This window comes from Hyaena hyaena, unplaced genomic scaffold (assembly GCF_003009895.1).
Source record: "Hyaena hyaena isolate Hyena2069 unplaced genomic scaffold, ASM300989v1 scaffold_45, whole genome shotgun sequence".
NCBI lineage: Eukaryota > Metazoa > Chordata > Mammalia > Carnivora > Hyaenidae > Hyaena > Hyaena hyaena.
Window position 1 is genome coordinate 537,902 of NW_024080677.1, and position 19,928 is coordinate 557,829.

A 19,928-nucleotide genomic window follows, 5' to 3' on the forward strand; every position below is an offset into this window, starting at 1 on the left:
CCAGAATTATCTGCAGTCCCAGAGCCTCCAGCCATGCTCAGGAATTCAGCCAGGGAAGGGAATGCATGTAGATGCTATGGATAAGGAGCAAAACCAGCTTGGGACTCATCCCCTGTCCAGAACATTCACTTAGGATTTGATGTTTGTAATAACAATTTTGCTTTTGCTTTAAAATACTATCTGTGGATATTTTCCTAAAACTCAGAGTTGTCTGCTGAGCTAACAGAGATCTGGATGTTTTCTATGCTAAATGTATCCAAGACAACAAAATTGTAATGACGATAAAACAAGGGCAATTTATTGAAGCTTCAAACTTAAGAAATGTGTAGATTGCGTAAGGACTTACATCAATTGATAAACTATAATGTTGTGGTACAAGACCAACTTTTCTCAAAAATAATAGCACAGGGGAGTGGAAATACTTGGAGTTGGACCTGTATCTTTGCTAAACTGAAAGAGTCAATTCTACGGGATTCTACAAGGAACTTTTCCAGAGTAGTAGTTTTCCTAAATTCTACCCGTCTTTGACATTTGAGTCCCATTGCCAATGGAATTAATAGAGAACCACTAGTCTGAATCTTTCTGTCTCTAAAATGGCTCATCTGGTAGCAGGCTGTTAAAGACCCACACAGTCGGGGCGCCTGGGTGGCTCAGTCGGTTAAGTGTACGACTTCGGCTCAGGTCATGATCTCACGGTTTGTGGGTTCAAGCCCCGCGTCGGGCTCTGTGCTGACAGCTAACTCAGAGCCTGGAGGCTGCTTCAGATTCTGTGCCTCCCTCTCTCTTTCTCTCTCAGAAATAAATAAAACATTAAAAAAAATAAAAAGACCCACATAGTCATCTCAAGAGCATCTTGCCAACTTCAGGGCTCCCCTAGCCAGACTTATCGTTCTACTTTTTCATTTTGTACTCAGCCCCACAAATTATGTGAGGGGTCCAGCTTGGATTCCTGGGAGAGAAACTAGAGTAGCACATATCGAAAGAGCATCAAAAATTAAGAATTTCAAGATGGCAACAGCAAAGCATGAAACTAAATGTGGGGCCCTTATAAGCATGGGGCCCCAGGTGAATGCACAGGCCTTGTGCTCACGAAACCAGGAGACTGTACTTCGCAGGTTCTTTGCCAAACTCCTGATTAATGATATCTGAGGAGTGGAAGAGAAGTGTTTCACTTTTTGGGTGAGGCAGTGGAAAGCCCTTGCACCTTCTTCAGTCTCTTCATTTCCCATCACAGCAAATGTGGAGTTCTTGTTTCCAGCCGGTGGAGCCAACAGGTTGAAGCAGTGACCACTGAGGAGAGCTAGTCTACAGAGTCACCTGGGCCATGAAAGAAGCTCTTGTGTGTTAAGCCACTGAAAGAAGGGACTTGTTTGTGACTGAAGTATGAGCTTAGCCCATCCTTCCAAATATGTAGGGGAAACTCTGAAAGTACTAGGCAGGAAAGGACACCATACAGTGAAGACTGGTGTAATGGCTCTCATGCACTTGTCTTTCCATCAATAAAATAAGAACCCAAAGGTGATCTTTCACATGTTACAATTCTATGGCTACACATATTGCTACTTTCTCTCAGTTCATTTAAAAAATATGTTATCTAAGAAAAAAAGATTATATATTCCCCTTGTCCTTTAGCCTCCCAATCTCTGGGCCCATTGCCATCGTTGGTCCATATTGATTCACCAATACCTTCAGTCCTTTCAGAATCAAGAGGAAGGCACTCTTCTTGGGGGCAGTGTTCTGCTTTGTAGAAAGTATCTTATCAGGTAAACTTGAATTTGCGACCGTGATTGAATAGACTTTTTGTTCCAAAAACTCCAGGTGATTCTGTAAGGGTATCACTGTTAGAAAACCACTGAAACTGGTCCCTGTTGTCATCGTCGCTATGCTTTACCAACTTGATATCACTTTGGCCTCAGAGTTGTTCCTCATTGCTCTCAAACACCGGGTTGCTGTAAGACACTCCCCTGCCACATTCTGGCATGTCGGAGTAGGACATTTGGTTTAGCGGGGGCCAGCTGGGGTCATCTGCCAAGGCCCTCTGCCAGATCCGATACTGGCTTTTCGACTGATAGCCAAAACACCTTTTGAAGGTCATCCACAGGGCTCGATTTTCAATAATGGCCTCCTGCAAAACAAAAGAGTTACTCTTTACAACCGGAAGTCAAGGCCATGGCCCTCCATAGGCCCTAAGAAGGAACTACCACGTTGGCTGCTTAGATCCAGCTTGACAAAAACAAAACAAAACAAAACAAAACAAAACAAAACAAAACAACCTTGAGGCCTGTACGAACAATTCCAATGTGGTTTCACGGGATAGGTCTCGGCCTCTCAAGCTTTTCTACCCAAGGGACTCTTCTAGGAGAAGAGAGAGTTCCCAGTTTTAAGAATCTGGAAGCACAGCTTGAAGTAGTCTGCCTCAAGGATGAAATTCCTTTTGAATCTCATAAATAAATTATATTTAAAATCATTCAAATTCTGCACTCTTCTCCATACCACACCCCCATGGAATTACCCTGTAGAAGGATGTGCCACACATACGATGTGCCTTTGGTGTGCCTGCCACAGTCATGAACATAGGTCAGTAAGATTGGAATATGGGCCACGATCTTAAACTTGGACAGATCTGGATTCAAGTTCCAGCTCCGACATCTACTATGGACAAATTAGTTACCTTCTCTGAGCCCCAGTGATTAGAAATAACAATTCCTTCCTTGTGTAACTCTCCTTACAATGCAGGGCAGGGCATTGCATAGGTGCCTCCCTTTACCGTCTTTCTGAATTATTTATTTCACAAATAGCTATGTACTGTGGCCCTGCTCACTGTGGCCCCTAACCTTCATTTACAAAGTGTTTCATTACAATGCATTTTTTTTAAGACTACAAAAGATATGCCTCTTTGGAAAGATTTTGGACTGCCATTCTATTTCATGAGTTAGACTGAGCCTCAAACAGAGCCCAAGTTATAACTTATAATACAGAGTGTATAAGAGGTTATTCTGTTATTTTTTCATTTTTATCATAAGTCATAAAAGTTAACCATCATAAAAGTTACAAAAAAAAAAAAAACAAAAAGAAAAATATGAGAAGCCTGCTGTCCCACAGAATTAGAACTCATTTTGGTGTCTACCAGTGGTATCTTTGCTAAACTGAAAGAATCAATTCTATGGGATTGTACAAGGAATTTTGCCAGAGTGGTAGTTTTCCTAAATTCCACCCATCTTTGACATTTGAGCCCCACTGCCAATGGAAATAATAGCGAACCATTAGTCTGAATCTCTCTGTCTCTAAAATGGCTCATCTGCTAGCAGGATGTTGAAGACCCACACGGTCATCTCAAGAGCATCTTGCCAACTTCAGGGCTCCCCTAGCCAGGCTTGTCATTCTACTTTCCCACAGCAAGGTTGTTTTTCTTTTCTTTTCTTTTCTTTTTTCTGTCCTTCTTATTTAATAAGAGAACAGTAGTTCTCCATCCATCTGGAACAGGGCAGGATCATAGGATCCATTGATGGTCTTAAAGTATAACTTACCTCTAGGAAATATTACCAGGTCTTAAACAAAAAAAAGAAAAGAAATGAAACAAAACAAAACACAAATACAGACACACATGGAAACTTTAGTGCTGAAGACATGCCTTGGTATTCTCATAATTCTATAAGTATAATGGCCTGTATCTGGAAAGGGAAACTGAAGCACTGAGAAGAAACCTGTTCTGTCAGTCCACATTATAAGTTAAATGTAGAACTAGAAACAAAAGGAATCCCTTGGAGTGCCTGGGTGGCTCATTTGGTTAAGCATCTGACTTCAGCTCAGGTCTTGATCTCACGGTTCATGAGTTCAAGCCCCACATTGGGCTCTGTGCTGACAGCTCAGAGCCTGAAGCCTGCTTTGGATTCTGTGTCTCCCTCTCTCTCTACTTGTACTCTGTCTCTCTTGCTTTCAAAAATAAATAAAACATTAAAAAAAGAAACAAAAAAGGAACTCTTTGATGAAATATCATTCCTAAAACAAAACAAAACAACACAACACAAAAAGCACACAAAAACAAAACTTCACCACACAAGCTTTTCAGATTGGCTACTAAAATAATTCACACATACCTGTATATACACAAACATGTAAGTAATAAAAATGGAGAAGGAATAAAGCTCTCCAGATTAGCTCCTACACCTTGCAGTTGGAGGTCAGACCATGAGAAAGCAAGGTAAGGATAAGGTCCCATTCAAAATTGTTTGTTGGGCTGCTCTAAGATTAGGGATAATCTTAGCCCTCTCAGCGGACCAGGCAATATGGCAACAGAAGGCCAGCCACCCCCCATGTCTGTCCCTTGAAACCTCTCTGGACCATCTGTGTCACAGGCTGGCCAGGTACAATGGAGTTAGCACAGGAATCTTCACTATCTCCTGTCAGATAACACCTACAGCTATGTGAGGGAAACATTTTTGCTGCATCCATGATAGTCTGTGGTTGTTACCTACTCTGCTAGGCTCACCTCATCGGGCATGAAATCTTAGTGTCTGTAATTCTCCATTACAACTGCCTTCCACCACAGACCCAAATGCCTACTGACAGCAGAAGGGTAACTTCGAACAAGTGGAGACTGCAGTGCAGGGGCCTGGGGGTGAGAGCTAGGACCCCACAGTGTTATTTCTCAGTGTGAAAGCTGCTGGGAACCTCCTCTAAACATCCATACCGGTCTCCATTTCTCACTGGGCTCAAGAAACAAAGGAGAAACTTAATCTTTCATGAGTATCATATTACCCTCTCCATCTGCTGGAGGCGAGCAGGGAGGCGAGCAGCATCACTTCTGACATTTAATAATTGAACAAAGCTTTACCCAGCTTCCATTAGAATAAAGCAGGGTTTTAGACGCTGTAGGTACTGAGATGAGCTCTTGCCAGCACAGTTTATGTCTGTAGACAATCTACACACAGATAACTGTAGCACTGGTCCTCTTCCTTGCTGTAGATGCAGAGGAATACCCCTCCGTCATCGGGATCTGCCTCGAATTGCACCCTGGGTCATGGCACATGGTCAAAAAATGTTTGGGGAAAGAGTGAATGAACAAACGAAAGCCTGCATGAGTGATAGATATGAACTAATAAATGCTAAGAACCACAAGAGACAACATAATAATAATAGTCGATATTTATTGAACATTTATTACGTGCTCCTCTGGGTTCACATTTCATGCTCACAGTAACCCTATGAGGTCAGGTACTCTGATTATCATGATTTTTCAGATGAGGAAACAGAGACACAGAGACATGGAGGAGCAAGTGCTGCCCAGAGTCAGGCGGCAAGGAAGGGGTGGAGCTGAGATTCCAAGCCGGGAGGACTACTTCCGGCTGATGCAGTCTGGCTCACTGCAAGCATGGTGGCAGGGAATGGCTTCCTGCTAGAGGATTACGGCGGACTTTGTTGCTCAGTTACCCTGTAACACATTCCTCCCAACCTTTACCTCCCCACCTAAGAGGAAAAAGCTCACATACAACCTGAGCAAATCTGTCTACCTTTTTGGCATAGATCCACTTTCCCAGAATCCTTTTCTACTCAGGATGACAATAAGACAGAGTTCTGACCAATGAGGCATAAGAGGAAGTCTTCAGGGTGGCTAGAGAAAATGTCTGTTTCCTTATAAAAGCTTCATACTTAAGGACAAAAAGCCTGCTAGTGCCTCTCTTTCCTTTTTTTTTTTTCCTGCATCAAAACAGAGATAAAACCCAGCTATGCGGAAGCTATCAGGACACCATAAGCAATACGCGCAAACGTCAAAGGCCAATATCTAAAGATGGGGAGGCAGAAAAGGGACAGGTTGATGATCCCCAATGACACCACTGAGTTGCTACACCAACCCTAAAGCATTTACCTCCAATCTTCGTGTTAAGTGAGTCCATAAGTATCTTGACTGTTTAAGCCACTGTTACTTGCCTAACCCATCGAGGCTTTGGGAAAGCCTCATGAAGAGGGTGCTACCCGTGCCACAGAGGATGGAATAACATTTCGGTAAGAAGATACTGGGGGAAGCTACACTAGACAGAGTAAATAATGTGATCCCTGCCAGGGACAAGGTCCATGCATGAGATTATCTCTTAAAGGGCAAGGTTCATCCTTCTGCAGCTAGTACGAGGACACTCATGTGATGCTCTCTTGTTAATCTGGTGGCTTTGGAGACCGTCTGGGTGAGCACGGTACTTCACGGTGTGGTGCCTCAACCAGCAGTATAAGAATCACGTGACAACCCGTTAGAAACAAACGCCTGTGCCTATTCTAGACCTTTGAATCCGAAATGCTGGGGGAAGGGCTGGACAACCTGGGTGTTGATAAGCCCTCCAGGTGACTCTGATACCCACTCAAGTTTGAGAAGCCCTAGATCTGCATACAGAGAGAGGCTCCCATACTTTAATTCCATGCCCTGTTCAGCCACCGGCTCCTGTGTGGTTTTTACCCTGCCTATTAAGGAAGGTGGGGCGGGGAAGCCAGGTGGGGAAGTTCCCCGTCACTGGTGCAAGGCTGTGTTTGCTACCGGACTGGGGACAGATGGAATGTGATGCTCACCTCCCGTTTGACACAGACGTCTTTTCTAGGGGTGCCTTTGTTCTCCAGGAGGCTTTGAGGAATGGAGATTTGGTCTAAATAATAGCACTGAAAGAGGAGAGAGCGAACTGCATGGCCAGAGAAAGGAGAGCACAAACTCATTTTACTGAGGAAATGGAGCACATGTGAGGTGAGGAATAAAATCCAAGAAAAACTCACTATGGATCTTATTTCCCATCTGTAAGGTAAAAGAATTAGAAATTGTTAAGTGAAAGAAGCCAGACACAAAAGGCCACATATTATATGATTCCCTTTATGTGAAATGTCCAAAAGAGGTAAATCCACAGGGACCGGAGGTAAATTAGTGTTTGCCAAGGGGCAAAGAAGGGGGAAGGGGGGATGAGGAATGACTGCTAATGGGTACAGGATTTCTTCTAGGGTGATGAGAATGTTCTGGAATTAGTGGTGATGGCTGCACAACTCAGTAAATATACTACAAACCACTGAACCGTACACTTTTTAAGAAGGTGAATTTTATACTATGTGAATCATATTTAATTTCAAAAGATGGATTGAGTTGGTTCTCTATTTGTGGATTTTAGAAACAAACACGACCTTAGACATCATAATCCCATTCTCTTCAGGCCCACCATATAGATGAGAAAATTAACACCTTGTTTGGAATTCACCAGAAGAAAGCACCTGCTCATGTGGCCAGGGAAGGGGGCCCCTTGCACTGCTGAGTCTTATCAGCTAAAGCTGTTCTTTTTTCAGGCTCCAAAAGAGTTCCCCGTCCATCCCCACCTGCAGTGATCAGCAGCCTGCGGGCACTTACCTCCACCACAAGGGACACTATGAAATTGGAGCTGAGCATAATGATGATGTAAACCCTCCACAGAAGGGGAGTGCAGAGAAGCTGGTGGAAGATGGAGAATCACTGTTAGTTTCAAGACAAATAAATGTCAGAGAAATGTTCACACATTGACAGCATGCATTTTCATAGGTTATAAATCATGTGTATAGCAGACATGCTTATATGTATACATTATGTATATGCATATTCGATGCACATGCATATATAATGGAACTATGATTGCTGCTTTATTCTCTTATCTCTCTTTTGTCTTCGTTTTTTGGCGCCCCTGTAATTTCTAAATTTCCTCAAATACATTTGATCGAAATTTGACAAATTTGTTTTCAATTTTTTTGCCTGCATTGCTTGCTTTTATGAGGGACTACAGGAAGGTGGCTGTATTCGCAGGAGGCTCTGAGGGTTTGTCACATCAAACCTGTTGCCCTCTTCTCTCTGGTGCCGCCTCTCCCCTCAGCTGAGCCCTGCTTTTGAGCCTCGAGCCAGAGCTTCACCCTCAGGGCTGAGTGCACATGACAAGGGTACTCACCAGTGGAGCAAGCAGGGCTGACATCAAGCTGTCACTTCATGCCTTTCTTTCCCACTTTCTCTGTGTCTTCCCCAGTCCCTCCCCAGGCACATTATATATATAGTGAAGATACTTGGCTTAAATGGATGGATGGATGGATGGATGGATGGATGGATAGATGGATGGATAGATGGATGGATGGATGGATGGATGGATGGATGGATGGATGGATAGATGGATGGATGAAATGAAACCAAGTGCACATTGTTGTACCCTGCAGTGTCTCATACACTACCTTCTACACTGAGGGGATTACAATCCGGTACAACTCTAATGGAGGGCAATGCCATTAAAATTAAAAGTTCAAAACCATTTCTGGGAATTTATCCTAGAGACATACTAGCGCATGCCTGAAATGGTATATGTATAAGGTTATTGTATTGCAGCTTTGTTTGGAAGAGCAAACCACTGGAAGCAGCCTCAATGCCTATCAATAGGGGGCTACATATAAATTATGGTACATGTATGTATATTGAAATAATGTGGTAGCGTAAAAAAAGGAATGAGGAAGCTCTATGTACTGTTTGGAACAGTTACCAAAATTCACTGTCCCACGCTAGGACACAGTGTGATGGGGGCAGCCACGCGCATGCCCCACGTGGGTCCCCTGCTGGGAGACTGAGTGGCAGGTGCTCCCGAGTCACCTTTGGAATCTCCGACCACGTTCGCCCCGAGCCTACACTCATGAGCTGCTCAGAGCTAATACCTGAGGATGGCAGGCTTTCCAGTCACACTCATTCTCGCGAGACACCGGCCACCTCCGATGGGCAACTTGACTCGGCTTTCTTAGAACTGCCCTGCTGTCTGAAACCCACCCCTCTGGCCCTCCTACCCCTGCTTCTCCGTGGGGGTCAGACCTACATCATAGTGTGGGACCCTCCCCACCTTGTCGAGCTTCCCCGTCTCTTTGCCCACAGGCATTTCCTCCAGAGCTTGCTCGTGTGTCTCATCTCACTTTGCCACCTTCAGCTCAGAAGACCTGGACCAATGTAATAGTCTGCTATTTGCGTGAGAAGGTGCCAGAATACACATATAAGAAACGTGTGTGTGTGTGTGTGTGCAGGCATATGTATAAAATATGCTCAAAAGTATAAAATGAAGTATTGTCATCAGTTTCCTCCAGAGAGGAGACCCGGTGGCAGAGGAGGAAGAATGAGAGGTTTGAATGTTTTAACTTTTGAATAACAAACTATGTGACTGTATCTCTATTTTTTAAAAAATTCATGCAATTTTTTAAAATGAGCAATACTTAGGTTACAAAACAGCATGATTCCGTTTAAAATATACTGCATAAATCAGTCAATGCACATTTATAATATATGAAGTTTTAAAGATGGAAGGATATCGTGAATAATGTTATAATTTTCTCTGCCTGCATATTCACGTTTTCTAGAAGGTACCTGCAATTTTATGTAATAAGAAGAAAAATGGTTATTTTCAGGGTGAGCAATACTTCTCTGCAGACTCCTTGGCAGTCATGTCGGCAATGACCCACACTGGTCCCCCTGAAACTAAACAGGCTCCCTATTTTGTCGTACCAGAGGAATCAGCCTCTCTGTTGGAGTCTTCACGCTTAAAGAGTGTGACTAAACCCAACATATCTTAACCCTAACTTCTGCAGGATTAAGAAGTTTTAACTCAGAAGGCTAGCAGGCAAAAACTATCTCCATGACCACTTACTGTAATTCACGAACATAATTAACAATAGTGGCGACTACGCTGTTAACCACAGTGATACAATTATCCAGAGGAAAATCAAATGTGGACATTAGTTCGTATGCCACATGTCAGGAAGGGTGTGTGAAGGTTTTGCCGGTTTGCAAGGAACTGTGAGTTCCCAGTGGTCATCTCCATTTAGGAAGCTGATGTACAATGATCAGTCATTTACTGCCATTATGTGCCACGGGCTATGTTAGGCACTGGTAATATGAGAATGAATAAGATAGGACCTTGGCCTTCGTGACATGTGTCTTTGAGTCAGAGAGGCAAGCAGCCTCATGCAGCAGTAAGTAAAAAAGTCCATTCCTTTTTACCATCTCTTCTGTATTCTATTTATTGGTCTAAAGGACATTTGGTAATATTAAGCTTCTAGTTCAAAAGTATAGGTTAAAAGAATTGAAATATACGTTCCCCTTGCTTGTATATGTAAAAATTGTCTCTTATAGAGTTTGACATTTGTCTCTAAGAGAGTTAATGAGGTAAGTTATGGCTCTTTGCAAACAAGTTTTGCAGACATTAAGTATGAGCATATAAACACGTCTTTATAGTTTTTATAGAAAAAAGATGTAAGTACAGATTTGAGGATTAACAGAAAAAGTGTTATAGGCAAACTGTTTTCAACAGCTTCAAAACAGAAGCATTTAGGGCAAAAAAAAACCCCTCTCATGCTTGAAAGAAAATATATATAGATGTTTCCATTCTTACAGGGATCTTTTAAAAGAAAAATGTTCAATGCTTCTGAAATACTTGAAATCAAGACTAGACAGAATCTTATTTCCTGGCCAGCTTAAATGTTAAAAATACAAATAAATGTAGTATTCTTTTTAACTCTACTATTCCAAAAGAATAATCAGTGTCAAGAATTCATGTCAATTGCAATTGTGACCTGCTTCATGCAGTCAGCGTGTTAGATAACTATAAACCCTCACCATAGCCCAGAGATAAGACTTACATCCAAACGCCTATATAATTCTGGAATATCAGCAAATAGAATGAATAGACACACACTCAGCTGTATGACCAGCACAACGACAAATATATCTGAGGAAATAAGAACACAAGCTATCATTTAGAGAAATCGGAGTATATACTGAGTTTCACATCTCTTGATAGACATATTCTAGATTAACACTGATTAAGTTTACTTGATTCTTACATCCAAACACAGCATAATAAGTGGCAAGCACTCATTTCTATGCAATGGGTCTCACCTCCACAATTTCTATGCATGTCCTTGAGGCAGATGGAAATTTTCACATGCATGTTGTAAGTTTCAATGAATAAAAGTGGGAAACAGAGAGAGAGCAACATTGACCTAATATATTTTCAAAAAATGCCTTGAACACAGTTAAATATCTGAGTCTTTTTAATGCAAATCACCTGCTTCAAATTCTTTTTTGGGAAAAAGGAAGGCTGTAAATAAATATTGAAATTGCAGTCATGTAGAGGCCAACATTGGACTGCTTTCTCATACCAAGAAGGAGAAAGGCAAAATAATTTTGTCTACACAAACAAATTTTTATGAGGATATTGATCCTTCGACTTGTGCTTCTAACTTTTCCAAATTAGGGGCGCCTGGTGGCTCAACGGTTTAGGCATCCGACTCTTGATTTCGGCTCAGATCACGATTTCACAGTCAATGGGTTTGAGCCCCACATCGGCCTCGGCGCTGACAGCATGGAGCCTGCTTGGGATTCTCTCTCTTTCTCTCTCTCTCTGCCTCTCCACTGCTTGTGCACGTGCTCTCTCTCTCTCTTTAAAAATAAATAAACTTAAAAATAAATAAATAAATAAATAAATAAATAAGTAAATAAATAAATAATTTTTCCCAATTTGAGAAGCAGTGATGGGATACAAATAAATATTCCACAGGCTAAGCAGGTCACCCACGTCTCCTAACACGCACCCCACCCCAGTCCAGAATGTAAGGAGGCAGCATGCACTTTGGCCAAGAGCCTCCACAATTACTATCGCCAGGGTCCTTCAGGCTGAACCCACTCCCAGGCCGCCAACCACACAATGCCATCTTAACTGTTGTCTTCAAGGCAGGGGACATGTCCCAGCTGAGTGCTGGGACACCTCCCTCTGTCCACTTCCTCCCAGATGAATTCTGACAGGTACTGACAAGTGAGGAAAGAAATGAGTTGTCCCAATTTAGAGTGGTGCCAGTGAAAAGGTACCTGGAGACAAACTTTCAGTGAAGGAAAGAGGCAGAGAAAGAAGCCCTAGAATTTAATGCAGCTTTGAGGAAAGGAGCAAAGAATGAGGCTGCAGAAGGTGTTTTACAGAGCCCTGGAGTAAAGTTAGGAGGCCCAGATAGGCATCAACTCCGCTGCTGCTCCCCCAGTGACCTGGGCAAGTCTGTTCCCTCTGATGACCTCTCACCTCTGATCTGGTACAACGCTACTCACAATTCTTATATATGGGCTGCCTGAATGGTTTTCCTTTAGAGAAAATGAGAGCCACAACGATACAGTTGATGGTTCCCAAGAACCATATGGTAGTGTTTTCGAAGCTTGTGAAGGCACCGTTACTTCCAATTTTTTCTGGAACAGTGGGAGAAACGGTTAACTTTGAGATGCTTTCATTTTGTACTGTGCAGGCACTAAAAAAAAAAAAAGGAAACAAAAAAGGTAATGAAGTAAGAAGACAGGTTTCTATAGCATTGGTATCTATAGGATTCCATGCCCTCAATGTTTTCGTAATTACCTACACTTTGGGAAAGAATATACTGAAAAACAAGGAGAAAGAAACCATCACAGATCAATCTTTTGGATAGATGAATAGATAAAAGATAGATATATGATAGCTAGCTAGCTAGCTAGCTAAACAAGTTATTTATTCAATAATTTGGATGCCCATCATGTATAGTAAGGTTATGTGGGAAAGAGATGAGTAAGCTATGATTTTTTCCTCTTGTGTCTTAAGACCTCTGAACATTGATAAATAGGGTGACCACATAATTTATCATCCAACAGGAACAGATTTGAATGTGAAAAGAAAAGACTAATATCTTCAGAAAAATTAGTTACTGCCAGAGGAGCAATGCATAGAGGGGGTGAAAAAAACAGAGAAAGGGGATTCAGAGGTCCAAACTTGCAGTTACAAAATGAATAAGTCATGGGGATGCAAATTACAGCAAGGAATTGCAATCAAGAATATCATAATAACGTATGGTGACAGATGGTCACCACTTAACCACGAATGATATAAAGAACTGTCAAACTGATAGCTTGTTACAAGTGTAACATTGTATGCCAATTATACTTCAACAATTAATTAACTAAAAAATAATTTCATTGGGATATCAGACTTAGTCTGGGGCTGCCTGGGAAAATTATAACGCATGGTCACCCTAGACATAAAAGAAAGTCATGGATCATTACCACACAAGACAGGCAAAGGTAAGTGTCAATGAATAATATCCTCAACCTGTGCTACAGAGAAGAGAAGATCGCTGGAAAATTTCCCAAGGGACTTAAAGAAGCCAGCGCCTCCAGAGGAACGAAGAACAATTTGTTTCCTGTTTTAAGGGCCAGGTGATGGTTGAAATTAGAATGTGAGAAGCTGGAACAGAGCTGTGACAGTACCTGTGCGGCTCCATGGAATACCAAGGCTGCCTCTGGACCAGAATGAAGCCCACGATGTGCATGGCTAGGCTCAGAAGAATGTTGAGAATCACAGACAGCAGCAGAGGTGGGGAGGTGAGCCGTCCTGCAGGCCTGAAAGGCGCCAGCTTGGGGTAGGCGCCATTCAGATTCACTACAAAGTAAATTCAAGTGTTATGCTTGTGAGAGAAGGAAAACATTGTATTCTTCATCAGAAGAACAGTGTAACTTCTTGGGCCCACACAGCCAAGGAAACTGACAAATCGAAATACATCAGGGTTTTGAGGGGACAAAATACAATGAATGGATTCACACTCAAGTCATATGAGCAATTCTTAAGAGAGCAGACAAAACAATCATGAAATGCTTTTATTCTTGCCTATTAAATAGGCAAAGACCATCAAATTAGAGGTGAGGACATGATGAAATGCACACTTTTATACACTGCTTGTGGAAACATACATTGACACAAACCTGCAGGGCAATTTGGCAATAAATATGAAAACATTGGAAAATGTTCATAAGATTTGACATGGTTATTCCACCTTTGGAAATTTATCCTAAGCTAAAAAAAATCAGAAAGGTGCTCATCACTTACAGTAAACTATGGTACATCTCTATAATGAGGCAACAGGCAGTCAAGAAGAAGTAATGCTTTAAAATATTCAATGACAATGGGGCATGTAGGTGGCTCAGTTGGTTAAGTGTCTGACTCTTGATTTCGGCTCAGGTCATGATCTCACGGTCTGTGAGTTTAACATCTGCGCTGACAACTCAGAGCCTGGAGCCTGCTTCGGATTCTGTATCTCCCTGTCTCTGTCCCTCTTTCTCTCCCACTTTGTCTCTCTCTCTCTCAAAAATAAATAAACATTTTTTTTAAAAAGCAACTATTTGAGCAAATATAAAAGGCTGTAGGGGTGCCTGGGTGGCTCAGTCGGTTAAGCGTCCAAGTTGGGCATAGGTCATGATCTTGCAGTTCATGGTTTTAAGCCACACATTGGGCTCTGCACTGATGGTGCAGAGCTTGCTTGGGATTCTCTCTCTCCCTCTCTCTCTGCCCCTCCTCCACTCACACTTTCTCTCGTGATATATATATGTGTGCGTGTGTGTGTGTGTGTGTGTGATGTATATATATGTGTGTGTGTATATATGTGTGTGTGTGTGTATATATATATATATATAGCTGTATTATTGTATTTTTGAGTTCTAATTCCATGTTTTATTTCTACATGGTTTAAAAGATGGGCACATAAAAGATAATATATATCTTTATTGTTGGGCACACATGAATAAAGATGTAACTGTGGCAGCAACAATATAAAAGGAGGAGACAGAGTTGTGAAGAAGCAGAGTTTCCCCATGCTATTAAAGTTAAGATATGAATTCAAACTAGATTATGATCAATTTAGGATGCTACATGCAATCCCTTTGATTATATATCATGTAATGAAAAAGCCAGAGATAGCATCATACTCAGGGAAGGGTGAAGGACTGAAAGCTTTACCCACTATGTTCACAAGTGACATAGTCCTATATATTGGAAATCCTAAAGAATACACAAGAAAGGTACTAATGGGGTGCCTGGCTGGTTCAGTTGGTAGAGCATGCGATTCTTGATCTCAGGATCATGAGTTTGAGCCCCATGTTGGGCATGAAGCCTACTTAAAAAAATAAATAAATAAACTCCTGCTTCAGTTGTAAAAAAAAAAAAAAAAAGAAAGAAAGAAAGAAAGAAAGCTACTAGAATTAATAAACAAATTCAGCTATATTGCAAGATCCAAGATCAACACATAAAGTCAATTGTTTCTATACATTGGTAATAAACAATTTAAAAAAGAAATTAAAAGAACAATTGCACTTTCAAAAGCATCCAAAACAGTAAAAATATCTAGGAATAGGTTTAGCCAAAGAGGAGAGAGACTTGAACACTAAAAATCACAAAACTTTGCTCAAAGAAATTAAAGAAAACATAAACAAATGGCAATACATCAGATGTTCATGGATTGGAAGGCTTAATATTGTTAAGATTTCGGTATTATTTAAAGTGATTTCTAGGTTAAGCACAATCCTTATCAAAATTCAAATGGCCTTTTTTCCAGCATGCTAAAGTTGATCTTCAAATTCATGTGGAGTTATAAGAGGCCCTGAATAGTCAAAACAATCTTGAAAAAGAATAACATTGGAGGACTCATACTCCCTGATTGCAAACTTACTACAAAAACAGTAATCAGAACACTGTGGTAATAGAATAAGGTAATGGTATATAGACCAGTGGAATGGAACTGAGGATCCAGAAATAAGCCCATACAACTGTGGTCAATTGATTTTCAACTTGAGTGTCAAGACTACTCAATGGGGGAAATAACAACCTTTTCAACAAATGGTGCAGGGCAACTAGATTCCCACATGTCAAATAAGTGAATTTAGATCCCAACTTCAAATGATATATAGAAATTAACACACACACACACACACACACACAATATAAGAGTCAATAACTATAGTTATAAATATGAGCCAAAAACTGTAAAATTCTTATTAGAAAACACAAGGTAAATGTACATGACCTTAGATTTGACAATGTATTCTTAGATATGACCCTTAGAGAATGAGCTATAAAAGAAACAAAGTTTTCTACATTATCAAGAAAGCAAAAAGACAAAATACAATGGGAGAAAAGGTCTGCAATAATGTATCTGAGAAGGTTTTAACATCCACAACATGTGAAGAACTCTAGAACTCAACAATCAAAGACAAAAATCCAGTTAAGAGATGAGCAAAACACTTGAACAAATATTTCTCCAAAGAAGACATACAAATGACCAATAAGTACATGAAAATATGCTCAACATGATTAATTATTAGGGAAATAAATTCAAAGCCAGAATAAGTAACCATTCCATACCTACTGGAATGTCTAAAGTAACTTTTTTAAGATAAGAACAAGTGTTGATTAGGTGGTGGAGAAATGGAAACCCTCATACATTGTTGGTAAGAATGAAAAATATGGTCACTCTGAAAAATAGTTCGGTGGTTTCTCAAAGAGGTAATTATATGATGACTATATGACCCAGCAATTCCATTCCTATGCCAAAAATAATTTTTATAAAGATCTTTTAATGTTTTATTTATTTCTGAGAGAGAGAGAGAGAGACAGCATGAGCAGGGGAGGGTCAGAGAGAGAAGGAGACACAGGATATGAAACAGGCTCCAGGCGCTGAGCTGTCAGCACGGAGCCCGACGCGGGGCTCGAAGCCATGAACTGTGAGATCATGACCTGAGCTGAAGTCAGACGCTTAACCAACTGAGCCACCCAGGCGCCCCCAAAAATAATTTAAAACAGGGACTCAAACAGGTACTTATGCAAATATTTCTTGCAGCATTGTTTTTTACAACAGCCAAACGGAGACAGCAGCTCAAGTCAATCACCAGAAAAAATAAAGGAAATGTGGTATATACGTAGAATGGAGTATTACTCAGCCATAAAAGGAATGAAGTTCTGATACAGGTAACAATATAGATAAATCTTGAAAACATTATCTTAATTGAAATAAACCAGATACGAAGGAACAAATATTATATGATTTGACTAACGTGAAATATTATGAATAAGCATTTTTTTGGAGAGACCAATAGTAGATTAGATTAGAAGTTACCTACCAGAGGCTGGGGAGGGGAGCAATGAGGAGCTTTTACTTAATGGGTACGGAGTGTCTGTTTGGGGAGATGTAACAGTTTTGGAAGTAAAGAGTGGCAAAGGCTGCACAAAACTGGGAATGTAATTAATCCTCCTGAGCTATACCCTTAAAAATGGTAAAAGTGGCAAATTTTATGTTATGTATATTTTACCACAACAAAAATAATTAAAATATATAATGACATGAAAAGTTATTACGAAGTTAAATGAAGAAAATGTATCCACAACCATACAGAGAACATAATTCAGACTTCTTCTTATATACACACACATCAGAAATCAGAATGCTTTAATGTGTTAGTTCTGAATGGTAGGATAAAGATGGATATTTTTCCTTTGTTATATCTTGCAATGTTTTCCATCTTTTTTTGACAATGAGTATGTATTAGTAACCATAAGAATGAAAAATTGTCGAGTTATTTACCAAAAAATAGAGGAAAATCCGGAGATGCTTGTTCTTAAACAGAGACCAATTATGGAAGAAATGAGGGCTGCTTTCAAAAGTCTGGAAGAAAGAATGTTCTGGGGAGAAAACATAGACTCTGTGCCACCCCAAACGGCAGAGCTGGGATGGGTGCAAGTTACAGAGAGATTGGTTTGGCTTCATCTGAAGAAGAACCCATATAACCGTATGGACTGGCCATAGGTGTTCTTTGCAGAGATGTGACAAGTATTTTATGAGCCCCATGTATACACCAGACACTGTCAGAAGTAGAGGGGACACGGCAGTACTCAATATAGACAAGGTGCTGTTCTCACAATGCATGTGAGAGGGGAGGCAGGAAGATGCAAATAAAAACAGAGATAAAGGCATAATTTCAGACTGTGAAAGGCACCACACACACACACACACACACACACACACACACACACACAATCAGAGCACAACTGTGCTTTCTGACTCCACTGCCACCATGGTGCCCATGGAAAAGTTTGTGGTGAAGGGGGGCAAAAAAAAAAAAGCAAGTTCTGATGTTTGCCCTTGACTGCACCCACCCTGTAGATGAGGGAATCATGGATGCTGCCAATTTTGAGCAGGTTGTTCAGGAGAGCATCAGAATGAATGGAAAAGCTGGGAATCTCCGTAGAGGGGTTCTAACCACTGACAGAAGTGAGAGCAAGATTACAGTCACTTCTGGGGGCCTTCTTCCAAATGTGTTGAAACATCTCACCAAAAAAAAAAAAATATGTGAAGCGGGCACCTGCACAGCTCAGTTGGTTAAGTGTCCAATTTAGGCTCAGGCCACGATCTCACGGTTCCTGAGGTTGAGCCCCACATGGGGCTCTGCGCTGACCGTGTGGAGCCTGTTTGGGATTGTCTCTCTCTCCCTCTCTTTCCACCCTTCCTCAACTTGTGTTCTCTTGCTCTCTCTCTCTCTCAAAATAAATAAATCAACTTAAAAAATATTTGAGGAAGAATGATCTATGTGATTCATTGCACATAGTTGCTAACAGCAAAGAGAGTTACAAACTATGTTACATCTAGATTAACCAGGATGAGGAAGAGGAAGAAGAGGAGGATTAAAATGCATTTATCTGGAATATTTTGTATAAATTCTTGAATAACCTTGGCAACCCCCCCCCCCAAAAAAATAGAGCACAATTGTGTGATAAAGGATAATTGGCTTGGTGACTACTTGAAGTGACTTTCCTTAGGTGGTGACATTTGAGCTAAGATCTGAATAACAAGAAAAAGTCAAACCCACAGAAATATGGAAAGGGAGAGTGTTTTCAGCAAAGAAAAGAGCAAAAACAAAGGGACTGTGGTGACCACGAGCTTGACAATGCTCAAGCGACGTGAAGACCCGGGTGCCTGAAACAGGAAGGCAGCAATGTGGTTGTAAGTGAAGCAGAAGCAGGCGGGGGCTAAAGCATTTTAAGCAGGTGGGTGACAATAAAATTTACTTTTCACAATTAACACTCTTATGACTCTTTGAAAGGAAAATGGGGGTGAGGGGAAGCAAGATCAGTGGTGAGGTTGTTGGGGGAATCTGCAAGGGAGGTGACATGGCTCTGTATCAGGGGGTACAGAGCTTTGGAAAGCAGAGCTAACAGGAACTCTATCGGTAGGGATGTGAAGGGTAAAGGAAAGAGAAACCAAGATGGCTCCAGGTGTTCGAACGATGAGGTGGCTCGTGGAACTATTTGACCAGAATGCAAGGAAAGGAATTTGTATGGTGTTTTTTCTTTCACTGAGATATTCTAAGTGCCTATTGTGGTTAAGTAGTACAAATGGGGCACTCAAAAAAAAGCTAATGATTTTGTTGAATATTGGATCCGGGAGAAGATAAGAACGTATATTTATATGCTGATCCAGCAGACCAGAGAAAAGGGGATGATGGTGAAGAAAGAGATTATTACAGAAACAAAATCCCCAAGAAAGTAGGAAGAGGTAGGATTAAAAGTATAAGTGGAACTGTTGGCATTTAGACGTAACAGAGGGGAAAGCAGAGAATCTGGTGGATGGTGGGGAGTGGATGGGATGAGGGGGGAAGCCTACAGCAGAGAACTGGGGAGATAATTCATGTTAATCAAGAGGTGGAAGTAGGAGTGGCCTAATGGCAAGATTATCTTTAATCTTTGTTCAAAATCCAGAAAGGCTTGGGGCGCCCGAGTGGCTCAGTTGGTTAAAACCTCCGACTTCGGCTCAGGTCATGATCTCATGGTTGTGGGTTCGAGCCCCGCATCAGGCTCTGTGCTGACAGCTCAGAGCCTGGAGCCTGTTTCAGATTCTGTGTCTCCCTCTCTCTCTGACCCTCCCCTGCTCACGCTGTCTCTCTCTCTCTCTCAGAAATAAATAAAACATTTGAAAAAAAAATTTTTTTTAATCCTGAAAGGCTTTAGATTTAGAGATCTAAATCAGGGGTGCCTGGGTAGCTCAGTCGGTGAAGTTTCCAACTCTACGTTCCAGCTCAAGTCATGATCTCCTGG

General features: G+C 41.2%; 2 protein-coding genes across 2 annotated transcripts in view; one reads left to right on the plus strand and one right to left on the minus strand.

The window, feature by feature from the left end:
- Positions 1–792: 792 nt before the first annotated feature.
- ATP13A4 (ATPase 13A4) overlaps positions 793–19,928 on the minus strand; it is a 120,158-nt gene continuing 101,022 nt past the window's right edge. The window contains exons 26-30 of the mRNA XM_039230349.1: positions 13,283–13,454; positions 12,104–12,297; positions 10,645–10,733; positions 7,370–7,450; positions 793–2,125 (exon numbers count right to left, since the gene is read on the minus strand). Of these exons, the coding sequence (XP_039086280.1) occupies positions 1,913–2,125; positions 7,370–7,450; positions 10,645–10,733; positions 12,104–12,297; positions 13,283–13,454 (749 nt within the window). The 3' untranslated portion in view covers positions 793–1,912. The remainder of the gene's footprint in view (positions 2,126–7,369; positions 7,451–10,644; positions 10,734–12,103; positions 12,298–13,282; positions 13,455–19,928) is intronic.
- LOC120230666 (60S ribosomal protein L22-like) lies at positions 17,964–18,483 on the plus strand. The gene is made up of 2 exons (XM_039230350.1): positions 17,964–18,169; positions 18,396–18,483. Exons 1-2 carry the CDS (start codon positions 17,970–17,972, stop codon positions 18,481–18,483), a joined length of 288 nt encoding a protein of 95 aa, XP_039086281.1. The 5' UTR covers positions 17,964–17,969.